The 16,366-nt window shown below is 41.4% G+C and overlaps 1 protein-coding gene across 1 annotated transcript in view; it reads right to left on the bottom strand.

The window, feature by feature from the left end:
- LOC117520911 (polycystic kidney disease 1 like 1-like) overlaps positions 1–16,366 on the bottom strand; it is a 66,550-nt gene that overhangs the window by 28,812 nt on the left and 21,372 nt on the right. Inside the window, exons 19-37 of the mRNA XM_034182256.1 lie at positions 15,702–15,758; positions 15,152–15,487; positions 13,175–13,546; positions 12,238–12,389; positions 12,053–12,153; positions 11,521–11,719; positions 10,082–10,165; positions 8,835–9,042; positions 6,482–6,588; positions 6,288–6,387; positions 6,083–6,211; positions 5,822–5,995; positions 5,540–5,734; positions 4,301–4,686; positions 2,478–2,562; positions 2,360–2,391; positions 2,043–2,240; positions 1,794–1,904; positions 481–649 (exon numbers count right to left, since the gene is read on the bottom strand). Of these exons, the coding sequence (XP_034038147.1) occupies positions 481–649; positions 1,794–1,904; positions 2,043–2,240; positions 2,360–2,391; positions 2,478–2,562; positions 4,301–4,686; positions 5,540–5,734; positions 5,822–5,995; positions 6,083–6,211; positions 6,288–6,387; positions 6,482–6,588; positions 8,835–9,042; positions 10,082–10,165; positions 11,521–11,719; positions 12,053–12,153; positions 12,238–12,389; positions 13,175–13,546; positions 15,152–15,487; positions 15,702–15,758 (3,195 nt within the window). The remainder of the gene's footprint in view (positions 1–480; positions 650–1,793; positions 1,905–2,042; positions 2,241–2,359; positions 2,392–2,477; positions 2,563–4,300; positions 4,687–5,539; positions 5,735–5,821; positions 5,996–6,082; positions 6,212–6,287; positions 6,388–6,481; positions 6,589–8,834; positions 9,043–10,081; positions 10,166–11,520; positions 11,720–12,052; positions 12,154–12,237; positions 12,390–13,174; positions 13,547–15,151; positions 15,488–15,701; positions 15,759–16,366) is intronic.

Below are 16,366 nucleotides of genomic sequence, written 5' to 3'. Positions count from 1 at the left end.
ACAGTCAACTTTTGTTATAGTGTTGTTTTTTAGGACATCATAGTTATACAAATAAGAAGTGTTCACTATGGTCCATGAAGTATAATCAGTGGTGGGCACAGATAACCAAAAAATTTACTTCGATAACAGATAATCAGATAACTGAAAAGTTATCTTTGATAAAGATAAACCACCCAAAAATGTATCGGAAGTTACAGATAACCGATAACAGATAAATTCCAGTGTTGTCTCTGGTACATTTGTAACTACTAACATGCTTAATTTGAGTTTTAACACCACAATCGCTTTTGGAAACATAAAAAGCGACAAAAGACCCAAACAATGAGTCAGCATTTCTATGTTTGAACATGCTGCTTCACTCTGGATCCAGCCCTGTTGAGGTCAGAGGAAATTAGATTATTTTTCTCCACTTTGCATTCAGAATTTGTGGATATGACCCTTTCAGTTTTTTTTTTGTTTTTTTTAGGAGCTTCAGTGTACCTTTGCCGAGTCGGAGCTGTAGAGTAAATTCAGCAGGCTGCTTTGCGTCCACTTCCACCAGTCCTCATACTTTTCTGTGGACATAAATGAATTTTTCTGGCTCCTGTGAAACACAAAACATATTTCCGGATTATAAAATCGTATGATTTTTGTTTTGTTTTTAGCTTTAAGCATACATGTGTTGTGACAAATTCATAATGTGAAATTAGCAGTTATGGATGAAGGATCAAGTAGATGCCTGAGAGGCAGTGTGCAAAGATGTACAGAATTTATCTATTGGTTATTTCATTTTCAAAGCAGACCGACACAAAAACCTTGTAAATAAGACAAAAAAATATCCATACTTACAGTACTAACTTTAAAAAATGTGTGCAACTATAGTCAAATTACTTTATAGAAAGTAGTAAAATATGTAATGGAAACCGGGGCACGATGAATCACAGGCACAGTGAAAAAGTATCCCCGATTCACTGTGCCCCGGGTGCATGTGACACACGAGTCATGTTATCAAATAGCTGATAGTCTGGAGAAGACATAACACATGCTCATCAGATGGACGGGGTAGTCTTCTAGTAGTCTTGTGAGAAATAAATACAAAGACACTGACATCTACAAAATTTACTTTTGACAGGAAAAACTGACTTCACTTGTCACTTAGGTTTACCTTTAATGTATCCAAAAACAAAACACTAATTTATAAGGGGGATGTCTTTATGCATAAAAATATGGCATAACTGCTGCAAATATATATGTAGTTTTGTAGGTATAGCTACTGATTCACTGTGCCCCGTGATTCACCGTGCCCCCGTTTCCCCTATTTGTGCCGAATTTGGTGCTTGTTTCACCATTTGAAAGATTCCTCTGTAAATATTCTGTTATCTGCTTCACTAACAGGTTCCTCATTGTGTCCCACAGCAGCCTGTACTCAAAGTTCTTGAAATGGAGCAATATCTCCACCTGGTGGACATTTACCATTAATGCAGTTACAATAACAGAATTTAACAAAGCGCTCTAGTAGAAAATAAGAGTCATAATACGAGGGAGTGTTAATTCTGTATTATTTCTTTTATATTCTTTTTGTTTTTTTGTCATAAGTTTGCCTTTGGGAGGTGGTTGTCTTAAAAAAAGTTATTTTTTTGTGTGTGTATTTTTATTTGTGGGTAACAGCTTCAACACTGGAGGTTCCGTCCTCTCAGGAGGGCGACTTCAACCGTCGGACAGTTAACCAAAAACAAAACCAGCAGAAGTCAGCGTGAGCACATTCAGGCCTGTGGGTTGGCAGTTTGAAACCCTGGTTACAGCGTGTGTGTTACCTCAGAAAGTGTTTCCTGACACCTTTACTGTGGTGGTAACGGTCTGTGAAGGAGCTGCTGCAGGTCACACACAGCATCAGGAGGAACATGGAGACACACATCGTCAAATCTCTGTCCCACAAACACACAGAGACAAGTCTTTAAATTTAACTCACAAACACACACACACACACACACACACACACACACACACACACACACACACACACACACACACACACACACACACACACACACACACACACACACCTGAGTGTTCTGCCAATAAGCGCCTCTTTTTGTTTCTTTCTGCGTGTTTTCTTCAGCTCTGCTGGAGCTGGTGGCTGCACGTGATGCAGGAAACGAGAGCGCTGTCGAGCTCGAAGCAGCTGCCAGAGGAAAAAATAAAAAATAAACCCACAAATGACTGAGAAAGGAGGAGCGCAGAAAGCAGTACGACAGTCACCCCTTCAAAGTCTGAGCATCTTTGCTCCTTTTCTGGACCGTTACCACCATCTGGGCTCCAGAGGGTCATAGGCTCCATCTCAAACTCTGTGATACTGTAAAAATCAGATCTGTTTCTGTACCAGAGAGAGACTATCGCTGCCAAAGCAACAATCTGGAAAAATAAATGCACAAAAATCAGTACATCCAGTGGAAAGTTAATCATTTTAACATGCGGATTCATTTCTGATGTAAGTTTACCATGACTGGATGGATGAAGAAGATGCACGACAGCAGGGAGAAGAAGAGCGAGTGAATCCACATGAGAGCTTTGCCACGGCTGAACCTACAGGACGGAAAACAGTGACAGCAAAATCAGTCGTCCTTATCTGATGTATATACAGTGAGGAAAATAAGTATTTGAACACCCTGCGGTTTTGCAAGTTCTCCCACTTAGAAATCATGGAGGGGTCTGAAATTTTCATCTTAGGTGCATGTCCACTGTGAGAGACATAATCTAAAAAAAAAAAATCCGGAAATCACAATGTATGATTTTTTAATAATTTATTTGTATGTTACTGCTGTAAATAAGTATTTGAACACCTACGAACCAGCAAGAATTCTGGCTCACACAGACCTGTTAATTTTTCTTTAAGAAGCCCTCTTATTCTGCACTCTTTACCTGTATTAATTGCACCTGTTTGAACTTGTTACTTGTATAAAAGACACCTGTTCACACACTCAATCAATCAGACTCCAACATGTCCACCATAGCCAAGACCAATTTAAAATTCTTCTTCTTACTTATAAGGTTTTGAATAATCAGGACCCATCTTATCTTAGGGACCTCATAGTACCATATCACCCCAATAGAGCGCTTCGCTCTCAGACTGCAGGCTTACTTGTAGTTCCTAGGGTTTGTAAGAGTAGAATGGGAGGCAGAGCCTTCAGCTTTCAGGCTCCTCTCCTGTGGAACCAGCTCCCAATTCGGATCAGGGAGACAGACACCCTCTCTACTTTTAAGATTAGGCTTAAAACTTTCCTTTTTGCTAAAGCTTATAGTTAGGGCTGGATCAAGTGACCGTGAACCATCCCTTAGTTATGCTGCTATAGACTTAGACTGCTGGGGGGTTCCCATGATGCACTGAGTGTTTCTTTCTCTTTTTGCTCTGTATGCACCACTCTGCATTTAATCATTAGTGATTGATCTCTGCTCCCCTCCACAGCATGTCTTTTTCCTGGTTCTCTCCCTCAGCCCCAACCAGTCCCAGCAGAAGACTGCCCCTCCCTGAGCCTGGTTCTGCTGGAGGTTTCTTCCTGTTAAAAGGGAGATTTTCCTTCCCACTGTTGCCAAGTGCTTGCTCACAGGGGGTCGTTTTGACCGTTGGGGTTTTTCTGTAATTATTGTATGGCTTTTGCCTTACAATATAAAGCGCCTTGGGGCAACTGTTTGTTGTGATTTGGCGCTATATAAATAAAATTGATTTGATTTTGATTTAAATAATTTGTTTTTGTCGTGCACATCTTTATATGGAGCGCTACCGTGTGAAGTTTCACTGAATTCAACCGGCCTGTTTAGTAGGAGTTTAGTGTACAGGACTCGCAGACAGACGCTGTGATTCCTACATACGTCCCACAATTCTGTTTGCAGGTTTGTAGGCAGAGGAGCCAGGTTCGAGGTGACACAGAATGAACTTTATGAGGTTGACAGTTCCTCAGGACCAAACCCAAAATCTGTCATAATCACTAACACAAAAGGTGAGGTCACCAGCACTGAGGACATACAATAACAGCGCCAAAAATGCATCAAGTTTGATGCCAAAAGTTGCCCGGTGAACTGACATGTGGGCAAGTGGATGAGCAAGTGTACAAGAGTTTTCTGCTGTTTGAAGATTCTGGTCACTTCCTGTGTACCTGAGAGTGGGACGCCGCCTCTACCGGCCTGGTGACGTCTGACATGGTGTCAAATGCAAATTATCACCATTAATGGATGCAGAGATGTTTGCAGCAGCAATACAATAAAAACCCAGGGAGTGTTTTACCAGCACACTAATAAACCTGACAGCCTCATAAAAGCCTCGTACCTCATCCCCAGTGACGCAGACTGGACCAGGCAGGAGACGGACAGCAGCAGACACAGCAGCCAGGCCAGCCGGCGACACCATTGGAATCGAACGCTGCTCCCAGGCACGCTCTGGTACAAACCGCTGTGACCAGACCGTGCTGCCTGGTGATGGCCACCTTCCTCAACCTCTGCCACCTTCTGGAGAACGAACTCTCCATCTCTGCTGCCACACAAAAGATGTTTCTGGTCTCCCTGAATTCTGCTGCTCTCCATCCTCAGGAATGAAGGATTAGTTTCCTGTTTCAAACAGGGTTTTCCTACTAGACTGTCCTCCTTCCTCATAACGCCAGTGTTTGTGTCTTTATTTGCCACATCCTCACTGGAAACTGGGGGCAGATCTGCAGCCTACAATCAAAAACTAAATTTAATTGTTTGGGACATGAACAGCAACATGCTATGACAAGAAAAACAGAAGTGGAAAACAGTGCCACCTGGTTTTTCCTTTTCCAAGCTTCTGCCGCCCACTGACGAAGGTCACTGGAGGCAACACGTGGCTCAGATACGCCGCCATTCACTGAAAGATCGCCTGTGAAGAAATGTGAGTGTCATCACAACCTGGACTCTCAACCCCATGTTTAAATTTGATCTACGGCTGCAACTAAAACTTTTTTCATGACTGGTTAATTTGCATTTGATTTGTTCCATAAAATATCAAAAAATGGTAAAAAAAAAAAGGCAATTAATCTTTCTCACAGCCAAAGACGATGCACTCAGTTTGTCATATCCAGTTTACTACCAGAGAGGAGGAAAGAAACCAGAAAATATTCACATTTGAGAACATTTGGACATTAAAAAAATAAGGACTCAAGTGCACTTTTTATTATTAGAGTTTATTTAGTTTAGTATTTTGATTGCTGGGAAAGTCCTATATGAATGGTCATTATAATTGTCATTATTAATTACAAATGTGTGATTTTTTTTTTTTGAATAGTGTCATTGTGTGTGTGTGTGGGGGGGGGGGGGGGGGGGGGGGTACAGCAAAATTGGCGGTGGCCCAGCAGAGCTACAGTACCCCACAAAAAAAGAAAAACAACACATCTTATACACCACAACAAAAACTAAGTTGGTGTTTCTGTTTTGGACAACCCCAAATTTTTCACCATATTTTATGAAAGCTGCATAACCCATTAACAAAACCAAGAGACACAACTGAAATATTAATAATAATAAAAAATTTAAACTTGGAGGAGAAATCTTAATCCAAAACGTCACCTTCCAAACAGCCATTTTCAGTTTTCCTGCTCCTGATGATTCCTGATCCCATCAGCTCGACTTCACTGAACCGAAACAGGAGCGATAACACTGTCACCGCCGGCAACACTGCCATCACACTGAATGCTCCCGTCATGACCGAAACGGCTGATATGTCGATAATTCCAAAAGCAAAAGGCAACTATGAAAAAAACATCCAATAAAAGTGTTGATGGGCAGTTTGAGAACGCTCACACACCTGCAGCGGGCGGAGGATTCATCCACTCACTTGCTCGTCCATCTGGGATATGATCAGTGTGTTGACACCAGCGTACCCAGACAGCAGCAGCAGACAAACACCAAGTCTTTGAGTGTGTGTGAACGCGGTGGGATGGGGGCAGGTATACACAGAAATCCAGAGGTGAAAGTCAGGCAAGTAGTCACAAAGTCTGAGATACAAAATCTGCAGGAAAATGCGCAGAAACAGCACAATTAAAAGATGTTTGGTGGTGTTGGAGAGTTCGTGGTGTATGCATGCAAAGCATTCTACCTCAGTAAAACCCAGGTCCTGACTGCAGACTCTGAGCACTCTCTCCACCCGTCCGTCACTCTGACTAACATCCAGCCAACATTCGCCGAGGAAACGCCAAGAACGACCCTTGACATTTTCACAGGTCACCTGTAATTAAAGCAGGAAATCTAATCAAGTTCGGTGATTGCAGAGATGGCACACGTGCTAAAAAGATGATTCTTACCTCAGATACCTCCACTTGTTTCAGGTACCAGTTTGAGGAGGGTCCAGAGTTGTCATGCCAGATGTGAACCCCCCACACTGAGCCCAGACAGTGTGCTGCACTGCAGTGCCACAAAAACAACAGGGAACAGAAATGAACACAACACCGGTACAGCGAGACATTAACAGAGTAATATTTGGGGATTTGCATTTTACCTGAGAATGAATGTGTCCCGAAAGTTCCTCCTGAACAGGCTGTATCCTGGGACGTGTAGTTCTTTAGTCTGTGAGAACCTGGCATCCCCATACAGCACTATATAAACCTGGTAAATGGGTAAAGCAGAATGTCATAATCAAAGCATTGCAAAATAGTGAGGGAAGCCACCAAGACAACTGTGAAGGCGTTCCAGGCGTCTGTAATTGGAGAAACTTTGCAAAGGGCAACTTTTGTCAATTGCATCACCAGTTATAAAGCTTCACGATGAAGTGGTATAGTGGAGGATTTTCTTAAAAAGAACATGCAAAATTTCAGCTGGAGTTTTCCACAGGGCACGCGGCGTGGGAAACCTGAGCCTAGATCTGACCTGGATTCCTGTCTTACAATCCTTCTCTACTGGGATGTTGCACCATTCCCACCTTCCCCACTCACATCCACAGAAGCCTATCATTTTTTTTCAGAGCTGTAATGTGTGTCTTGGTGGCTTCCCTCACCTGTCTCATTTCAGCATGGTTGAAAACTGCCTACCTGAAACAGATTTACCGCACAGCACCATACTGTTTGTATTTCTTCATGATTGATACAAATGAAATCTAAGATGTATTCAGTGACTTGGAAATGTTCATGTATCCATCTCCTGACTTGTAGCACTGCGATTTTATGGCGCTTTAATTATTTGTACTTATGTGCACTGTACTATTGTCCTTGTTGTCTTTGTGGCCCTTACAGTCTGTTTTTGTTGTATGTGGTAGCTTCCTGTGCTTCGCCCCAAGACAAATTTCCCAGAGAGGGACCATAAAGTTTATCTTACCTTATTATCATTAAAACTGGCTGTAAAAGTGATGATTTAATCCTTATATTTAGAATATATGCCCCTGGTCCCAACTGTCACAGGCATCTATGACTATAAACTAAACTAAACTATGACAATGCACTTTATGTTGGTATCACTCTAGGCTCCCTAAACCAACTTCAACTGGTCCAGAATGCTGCTGCTCACCTGTTGACCAACACCAGGAAGCACAGCCACATCACTCTTGTACTTTACTCCCTGCACTGGCTTCCAGTCTGTTTAAGAGTTGATTTTAAACTGTTAATGTTTGTTTTTAAAGCTGTAAATGGCATTCCACCTTCTTATTTATGTGACCTGTTAAAAACACACAACCCTGTCAGAGCACTTCGGTCTGCTGACCAAAACTTTCTGGAGGTTCCCAGGTCCAGGTTCAAACAATGGGGTGATCGTTCTTTTGCAGTAGCAGGTCCTAAGTTGTGGAATGCATTACCTCCTGAACTGAGGTCAATTAATAGCCTGCCTCTGTTTAAAGCTAAGTTAAAAACGTACTTGTTCAGGGCAGCTTTTTGCACATAATTGCTTTGACACTTTTTTGTCTATTTTTATTCTATTTGGATGCTCTTATTATACTTTTGTGTGTGTTTTTCATACTGTTCTTTTTATTTTATCTTTAGCTGGTGCCTTTGGAAAGCACTTTGGTTCAGTGAAAACTGTTGTAAAGTGCTATAGAAATAAAACTTGATTGATTGATTGATTGATTGATTGATTGATTGATTGATTGATTGATTGATTGATTGATAAACAGGCATGCACATAACTGGTACTCATGGTGGTTGTGCATGCTAATACTAAATGATATGCAGCAGAAAACACAATGGAATCACTTCATAAGAGGAAAGCAATGACAGATTGTAAGAAAAGTGTTTCCCTCTGCTGTGCATCAATGATTTTTTTTTTTTTTTTTTTTTTTTTTGCACATAAAAGCACGATGTGTACCAGTTATGTGCACCCCTGACTATAAAAGTAACAGAATGTTCGTTATCCTGTCGCAAGGGTCTTGAATGGCATATCTCCACCTGGTGGACATTGACCATTAATGCAGGTAAAACAGAATTTCACCAAGAGCTCTAGTGGGTCTATGTATATAAACAAATGCAATGAAATGAAATTAGCCATAAAAAAACATAAAATATTATGGGTTCATATTGTCTGGAGTGAAACAGAAGTTAAAGTAAATATAAGGATCACTAAAATAATTTTTTTTTAAATTTGCATTTTGATTTGGGGTTGTAAAAATGGTCCCTGCCATCAAAACAACAACAAATCGACAGCTAACAGAGACGGTGGGATGTGTGGAAGAGAACAGGAACAGGTGGTGACAAAATCATGTAATTAGGAATCGGGAATGGACAGAGCGGGAGAAGAGGAAGGAGAGAGCATGAAGAGGATTAAACGACAGTGCTGCTTGTATTACAGCATGTTGAGTGAGAAAAGTGTCCCATTTGGAGCTGTGCTGAGCATCTGGGCTGAATGAACAGCTCAGATGAACACATTTTCACCTTTGCACTCATCCTGGCTGCAGAGCACAGACCCGTGTGGACGGTTACAGCGTACAAATATTTGTCTGATGGACAGTTGTCGGGAAGGTAATGGACTCTCTGACTCTTCTTGGAGACAATGTCTGCTCTCCGACACAGCACCAGGACTGGGATGTGCAGGCCGACACACAGCAGCACCACGGCCAGCGCCGTAAAATCAGCAGACAAACTGAGGAGATGAAGAAGGTGGACGTTAGCGCAAAGTGAAAGAAAAAGTCTGTTTCTCTCCAAAGCTGCTTAGATCATCATGATTTAAATTCTTTATTTCATGATTACTGCCTCAGTGAACTGACTGAGAAAGCCCGAGTCTGGTTGGTTGTGGACAAAAGGTCTCAAAAAAGAACTGAGACACACAGTGCAGAGATGGTTCTCAGGTTAGAGAAAGGCTGAACGCACTGTGGCCGACATTCTGAGTTGCTGCAAAAATGCTCTTTATTTATTTTAAATGTTAGAAGAGGTTTTTAAGAACCTGCCTTACGGCATCACAAAGCTCGACTGACAGATTACTGTGCCTTGGCTGAGGCATTTTAGTGCCCTCTAGCTGTCAAATGTGAAAGAAAAGTATATTTATGCAGTGGGCACAAGCAAAAGAGTGCAAGGGAGCAGAATCAGACCTCAGGTTATTAAACCAAAGCCTCACAAAACATATTTCTGTGTTTCATAAAGACTAGGAGACATCAGCACTTATCAGTATTTTTCTGTTTTTGTCATTTCAGGATGAGGAGACAAAAGCCAAAGTGTCAACATGACCCATCTGTTAGTGGAAATGAATCCTTATAAAATATTTTTCAGACCCGGGTCCACATCTGAAACCAGCAGACACCAGAGGAAGGTCAATGCCCTTAGTGGAAGTCATGTCACTAAAGACAGAAGCCAACACATTTCATTCTTTCAATAAATACACATTTTATGACATCGCCGTCAGGTCGTCTGGAGACAGAAGATAATACATCTGAAAATGAAATATTTCAAAAAAGAAAGACTCTGGGTCCAGATCCAGCTCAGTATGACCTCAGACGGTCTTCAGTGAATCCACAAACATTTTATGAAAATTTTCAGGTCAACTGGAGGATTTTTTTTTTTTTTTCATGGAACTGCGCCCCCCTGTGGAGAAGGATGCTGGGAATAAAGAACGATGATAATGATAAAAGAACAAAGTGAAGGTTTAGGAGGCTCCAACAGTTCTTGTTAAACTTGAATCAGCTCACCTGAAGAATGAGGCCACGTCAAGAAACTCTTGGCTGCTCTGGATCTGCTGCTGTGCTACCGTTAGCGGCCTCAAATGGTCACAACTGGTACAAGAAATAAAAATCACAAGTGCCTGTTTGCATGCACTCTTTCCCAACTTATTTTCTAGCAGTATTTGTGTACTTTTAGGCATTGTGTGTGTTGACCAACTTTTTCTCACACAGTCATATTGTGATTATTACCTCATGTTTATGGACAGAAAAAATACATAAATAAAATAAAAATTCCCCACAAACATTAGCCACTAACCTTTAGGATTACTTCATGATGTTTAGATCAGAGCTACAGTGATTCCATCTCAGATCCCAACTCCAAGGATGTGATGCTCAACATTTAACCCTACTCTGATTATTGTCAGCCTGCACGAACTTGATGTAAGCAAGGGCGCAATTTAGAACTAGAAATTGGGGGGACAAAGTGCGAGGCTCGCAGGGCCGAAGCCCATAGGCCGGGGGTCTGGGGCCACTTTAGGCCCCCAGAAGCCAACGGTTTCTAGATAAGCTCAGATGCATTCTGAGCATCCAGAACAGTAATTTTAATGTTTTGAGAAGACCATAAAGTGGACACCATTTGACTTATGCAATTTGAAACTGTGGATATAAGTAAGCCAGCATTGATTTTATTAACATCCTGGTGTAAATAAGGTATCACCACATGTGTAGAACTCAAAAAGAATGATAGGTTAAGTTTTCATTAAAAAAAAAACAACAACAACTGCAATGTGGTCAAATGTGTTCATAAATATGAAAGAACAGGCTCTTAATAATTATTAACTATCGCATACTGTATTTTTTTTCTCAAGATTTGTTTTTGCATAAGTTTGAAAAAACAACAGATCATAAGTTTAGGATAAATTACTTATCATGGATTTAATTTTTGAAGTGGCACTAATGACAACACTCATACTGAACATAATTTCGCTTGCATAGACTGATTTTGGAGATCAAGCAATAATTGCAGATGGGCTTTCTGAGGTCCCAGATAGCGTTTCTGATTTCCTTTTCTAACTTTCAGAATTTAGTACATTAGCATATGGTCCACTGATACTTATGTGTAGACACTAGTCCCTATAGGCAACTATTTTTGGTTTCAAATCTGGACAAATGCAGTCCCAGAAAATTTCGAATGTGACAAACAAGAAACAGGTGTTGTAAACAAGTCAATGCTGCTAAAAATACAAACTTGCAGAAACAAAGATACTATTCTGACATGGTTTTACACATAAGACTGGCATAGCATGTTTCAAGTACACACATATATGTCAGAAGGTGGGGGGGGACATACCATAGTCTGTCCCGCCTGGTTGAAAAGGTGGGGGGGACATGTCCCCCCTATCCCCCACCAAATTGCGCCCATGGATGTAAGTCAGTGTAATGTCCACCAAAGTCCAACACCGTACCTGCAGGTGATTGTTTTCTTTGTGTCCGTTTGCTTCGTTCTGCAGCCGTGGTGTGTCCAGACCCCCTGCTGGTTGTCCCAGGATAAGCACAGGCTGGTGTCCAGTGTGAGCGTGTAGGGGACCGGGCTGCCCATGGAGTTGGACCTGAGCGGCTTCTCAAACTCAGCATTCAGAAGGGCCAGATAACCAACTCCTGGAGCTGGAATGACAGTGTTTTTTAATTATTGGCAAGTCCATTTTTTAAACATTCTAACAAAAAAAGAGAAGCAAAAATAATAATAAGTTTGACTTTATAATGACTGAAACATTTTTTTGACAACTTTGTAAATGAAACCTGTTTCATAGGTTGGTGAAAACTTAGATTGTTTGCTTAATATAACCAGAAAATTCATAGTTATGCTGATGATGTACACGTCTACATTTCTGGAGCAACGTTTAAAATACTCACAGGATGCCTGTCTGGAAAAAAATTAATTAATTAAGATCAGTTTGTTAAAAGTAAATGAACACAAGCCTGATTTATTTATTTTACCACTAAGGTAGTTGGAGGGCAGAGTGATACGCGCGGTGTTGCTCTTCCAGCGGTGAATCCTGCACACGTGGTGCATGCTGGGAGTCGGCCTCTTAAACATCCTGACACAGAGATTCGGGAGTTTAAATCACGTTATCTCTCTCCTGGATAAACTCATCACAAACCTTATGTCACTGCAGGTTTACCTAAACAGCAGCATGATGGGAAATGGCCTGTTGGCTGATGGTGCAAACGCCACACTCAGCTGGATAGCCTGATGCAAGTGCTCATGGGTAATGTTGAAGCTGTGGTAGTTGACCTGGTGGTGCAGGAGGACGCATTCATGTGCAGAATTCACCTGCAGCACAAATGATAAATGATATGTTAAAGTCACGGATTCAAAAATCTCAGTAGTGATCACATTACTGCTGCTGAAATAATCCATTAGTCAATCAAAAAAATGTTTGCAATTATTTTGATGATTAATTAATCACTCATTAAGTCATTTACAAAGAAAAAAAATGCCAAATTCTGACTTCTTTAAAGGTGTCAGTTGTGAGACCTGTGTATGCTGGACTGACATCAAGGACATGTTGACTCGTGAGTGGTTGGACAAACTGCTAAATTTGAGGAAAACTGGATTTTAATGGTTAATAAAAACTTCTGCATATCTTAGCATTTTAAAAACACTTTTTCTGAGCATGGGTCTGCTTGCTCATGAGGTGAATAAAGTCACAAACCCTGCTCATGGAGATCACCTGCCCTGCATGTTCTGCACGTGTACCTGCACAGCTGATTAAAGTCTGCTGTTTCCTAGCTGTTGATTGGCTGAGCACACCTGACTTAGTTAAGCAGCAGTTGGAAAACACACAGGCGAGGTGATCTCCAGGAACAGGGTTCGTGACCTCTGTTCTTGATCTGACCACACAGAGATGTTATCTAAAATTATGTCCCAAATCTCTCACAGCTTATAAACTAAACCAACTGTAAAAATAAATGACAGAATTGTTGATAATGGAAATAATAATTTGTTGTAACTCTACATGTTACACGCACAGAATGAGAACTGATGAACACTTTCTTTTTTCATGTAAAGATATATATTCAAGACATTCATGTCCAACAGTGCAAACATCGACATACATTCCTTGGTGCTGGCTGCAGCTCGATGTCAACCGGCTGAAGAAGGGAACGGAAAACCATCTTCCTCCTCGTGCTGCATTTGTACAAACTCAGGTCAACCACGGGTCCAGTCAGCTGTGCAGCAGATGGGCTCCAGGCGTACGGGTTCACAGCGAGTTCCATCAGCAGCGTGAGGACGCACGGGCCTCCGTCTTTCCTCCCTGTAGCTCCTCTGCTTCCATCAAACAGCAGACGGATCAGGGAGGTGGGGATGCGGACGCTGGCTGAACCGCTCCTGATGACTGAGGAGGTTTGGTTTTGATGTGTGACATAGATGGACATGAGGCCGGTATTTACTCTGACCGCCTCACTCTGTCGGAACAACAAGTACTTCTGTAAACAAAGAGAGAAATAAATGAAGGTACAAATATGAACCAAGAGCCTGCATCCTGATTAACTAAAACATCCCAAGAAGTTGATTAGCCTGATTAGAAACAAGACCAACTTCATCCAGATAAATGATCAAATCTGGACGTTATTCTGAAACGACTAAGTTGTCCATAAGAACAGGGACACAACTCTAAGATGATTTTTTGCTGCTAGCCAATCTTCTTTTTGCCAAAAGCTAACTTGTCAAATGAATAAACAGCTGAGACCTTTCCACATATTTGACCAGCTTTTGTCATCATCTAGTGGGAGATATGAGCATTTCAGGGCTTCTGGACATTTCCTACTGGAAACCCAAAATACAGCAAAAAAAAAAAAGCATTTATGAATGTCAGAAATACATGATACATGATTTTATTTTTTGGCAGGCATATTTCAATTTTGAGAGTTTTATGGTTCTTGAGTTTTAGGATGCAGAAGGTTTTGTTGTACAGACAGAAGTAAGGATGGATGGATTTCCTATATATTTGTATTGTCAATTGTGTCGGTAGCATGGCCCAAGCAGAGGGTCACCCCTTTGAGTCTGATCTGCTTGAGGTTTCTTCCTCAAATCATCAGAGGGAGTTTTTCCTTACCACTGTCACCTGTGTGCTTGCTCTGGGGGTTGGTAACGTTAGACCTTACTTGTGTGACGCGCCTTGAGGCAACTTTGTTGTGATTTGGTGCTATATAAATGAAATAAATTAAATTAAATGGATGGATAAATGTAAATGGACTGCGTTTATATAGCACTTTTCCATCTGCATCAAACGCTCAAAGCGTTTTACACACTAATGCTTCACATTCACCCCGATGTCAGGCTGCTGCCATACAAGGTGCTCACTACACACCGGGAGCAACTAGGGGATTAAGGACCTTGCCCAAGGGCCCTTAGTGATTTTCCAGTCAGGTTGGGATTGAACCAAGGATCCTCTGGTCTCAAGCCCAACAGTTAACCACTAGACCATCAACTCCCCTTTGATGGATGGATGGATGGATGGATGGATGGATGGATGGATGGATGGATGGATGGATGGATGGATGGATGGATGGATGGACAGACAGCAATTTCTCCTGACAAGCACAATTTACAGTTGTGAAATATCCACTTTCATTTGTAGATTCTACATTATGGTCAACAAGAGCCACAGTGTTGAAAACGGTTCTTCCAGCTTCCCTTAAAAATTGCAGTCATGAGACTGTTATTTATCTAAAACACAAAAACAATTGTTATTAGATGGAAATGTGAGGTGGTTCAAGCATCTGGTGAGGATGCTCCCTGGTCGTCTCCCTAGGGAGGTCTTCCATGTACGTCCAACTGGGAAGAGGCCCCAGTGATGACCCAGGACACACTGGAGGGATTATATTTCCCAGCTGGCCTGGGAATGTGGATGAGCTGCTTGGTCTACTGTCACCACAACTGAAACCCAGATTATTGTCAGAAAAGGAATGAATGAATGAATGAATAAATGCAAGGAAAATGTGAAGGAAATTTTAGTCATGGACCTGCAGAGACTTCTTTGATATCAGTGGATTGAGAAACTGAAATATTCACTGAGTGACTCCACGCACCAGGATCAGGAGGTCTGTGGTGGTCTGCTGAATATCAGCTATGAGTTTCCTCGCTGATTCCATTTCCTGCTTGAGTTGAACACCAGTGGATTCTACTGAGCCAGCGTTATTTCCATTATCTTCCCCAACACCAGGGTTTGTCACAGTGACGTCAGACCTGTTGAACATTACACCTGCGAAGTCTCGAGTGGCCTGAAGACTGTAGGACAGCACAGTGACCAGTGTACTGAGTGTTTTCTGGTCAATATGGTACCGATGTGGAGGACTGGACTCAGAAATCTTGTCCACGATGGCCTGAGCATGAGCTCTCACTCGTCCCACGCTCATTAATGTGACCTAAAAAGATCATAATGTCAATATGTAAGCAAGTGTGCAAAACAATTATTAACTTACAAAACTCAATGGGCACATCAGTTAAATTTCTGCAATGTCCCCAAGTTTAATTTTGTCAGTTTTATGAAAATCTATATCTGCCTGACATCTATAGAAGCTCTTTTTTATATTAAATAAGGTATTTGTTGGCTTTAAAAGGAAGTGTCCATCCACTTACCTGACGTGTAACTTGTAAAAGTTCTTTCAGTATGGAGACATTATCTGTCATCAATGCCTATGAGCAAAAAAAAAAACACAATCAAAAAGCGGTAAAAGGTAAAAAGTGGAAAAACATGTTGAAATCCAAATGTGTGAGTAATAAAGACAGAGAAATATTTAAAGGTTCTTTCAATACTATTTTAAGGGATGACAAATAATCTTGCACAGAGTTTCTCATTAACTGTTTTTTTCATACAGACATTTTTCACAGCAGTACTTAAAAAGACTTGCACATCAATTGTTGCTCCATCACTAAAAAATTGCAGAATTAAATAAACCACAAATCAACCACAAATGGCTGATTTCAATTTGGGATGGACTGCCATTGGTCCACATAAATTTAAGATGAGATGTCATTGGCCTGTACAAATTTGGATTGGACTACCACTGCCCCGTATAAATTTTGGATGGGCTGCCATTGGTCCATATAAATTTTGGATGGGCTGCCAGTGGAATGTACAAATTTGGGCTGGACTGCCATTGGTCCATATAAATTTGGGCTGGACTGCCATTGGTCCATATAAATTTAGGCTGGACTGCCATTGGTCCATATACATAAATTTGGGCTGGACTGCCATTGGCCCACATAAATTTGGGCTGGACTGCCATTGGTCCATATACATA

Source organism: Thalassophryne amazonica, chromosome 1 (genome assembly GCF_902500255.1).
Source record: "Thalassophryne amazonica chromosome 1, fThaAma1.1, whole genome shotgun sequence".
Taxonomy (NCBI): domain Eukaryota; kingdom Metazoa; phylum Chordata; class Actinopteri; order Batrachoidiformes; family Batrachoididae; genus Thalassophryne; species Thalassophryne amazonica.
The sequence above is the reverse complement of the archived record's forward strand: the minus strand, read 5'-3'. Positions and strand labels throughout refer to the sequence as shown.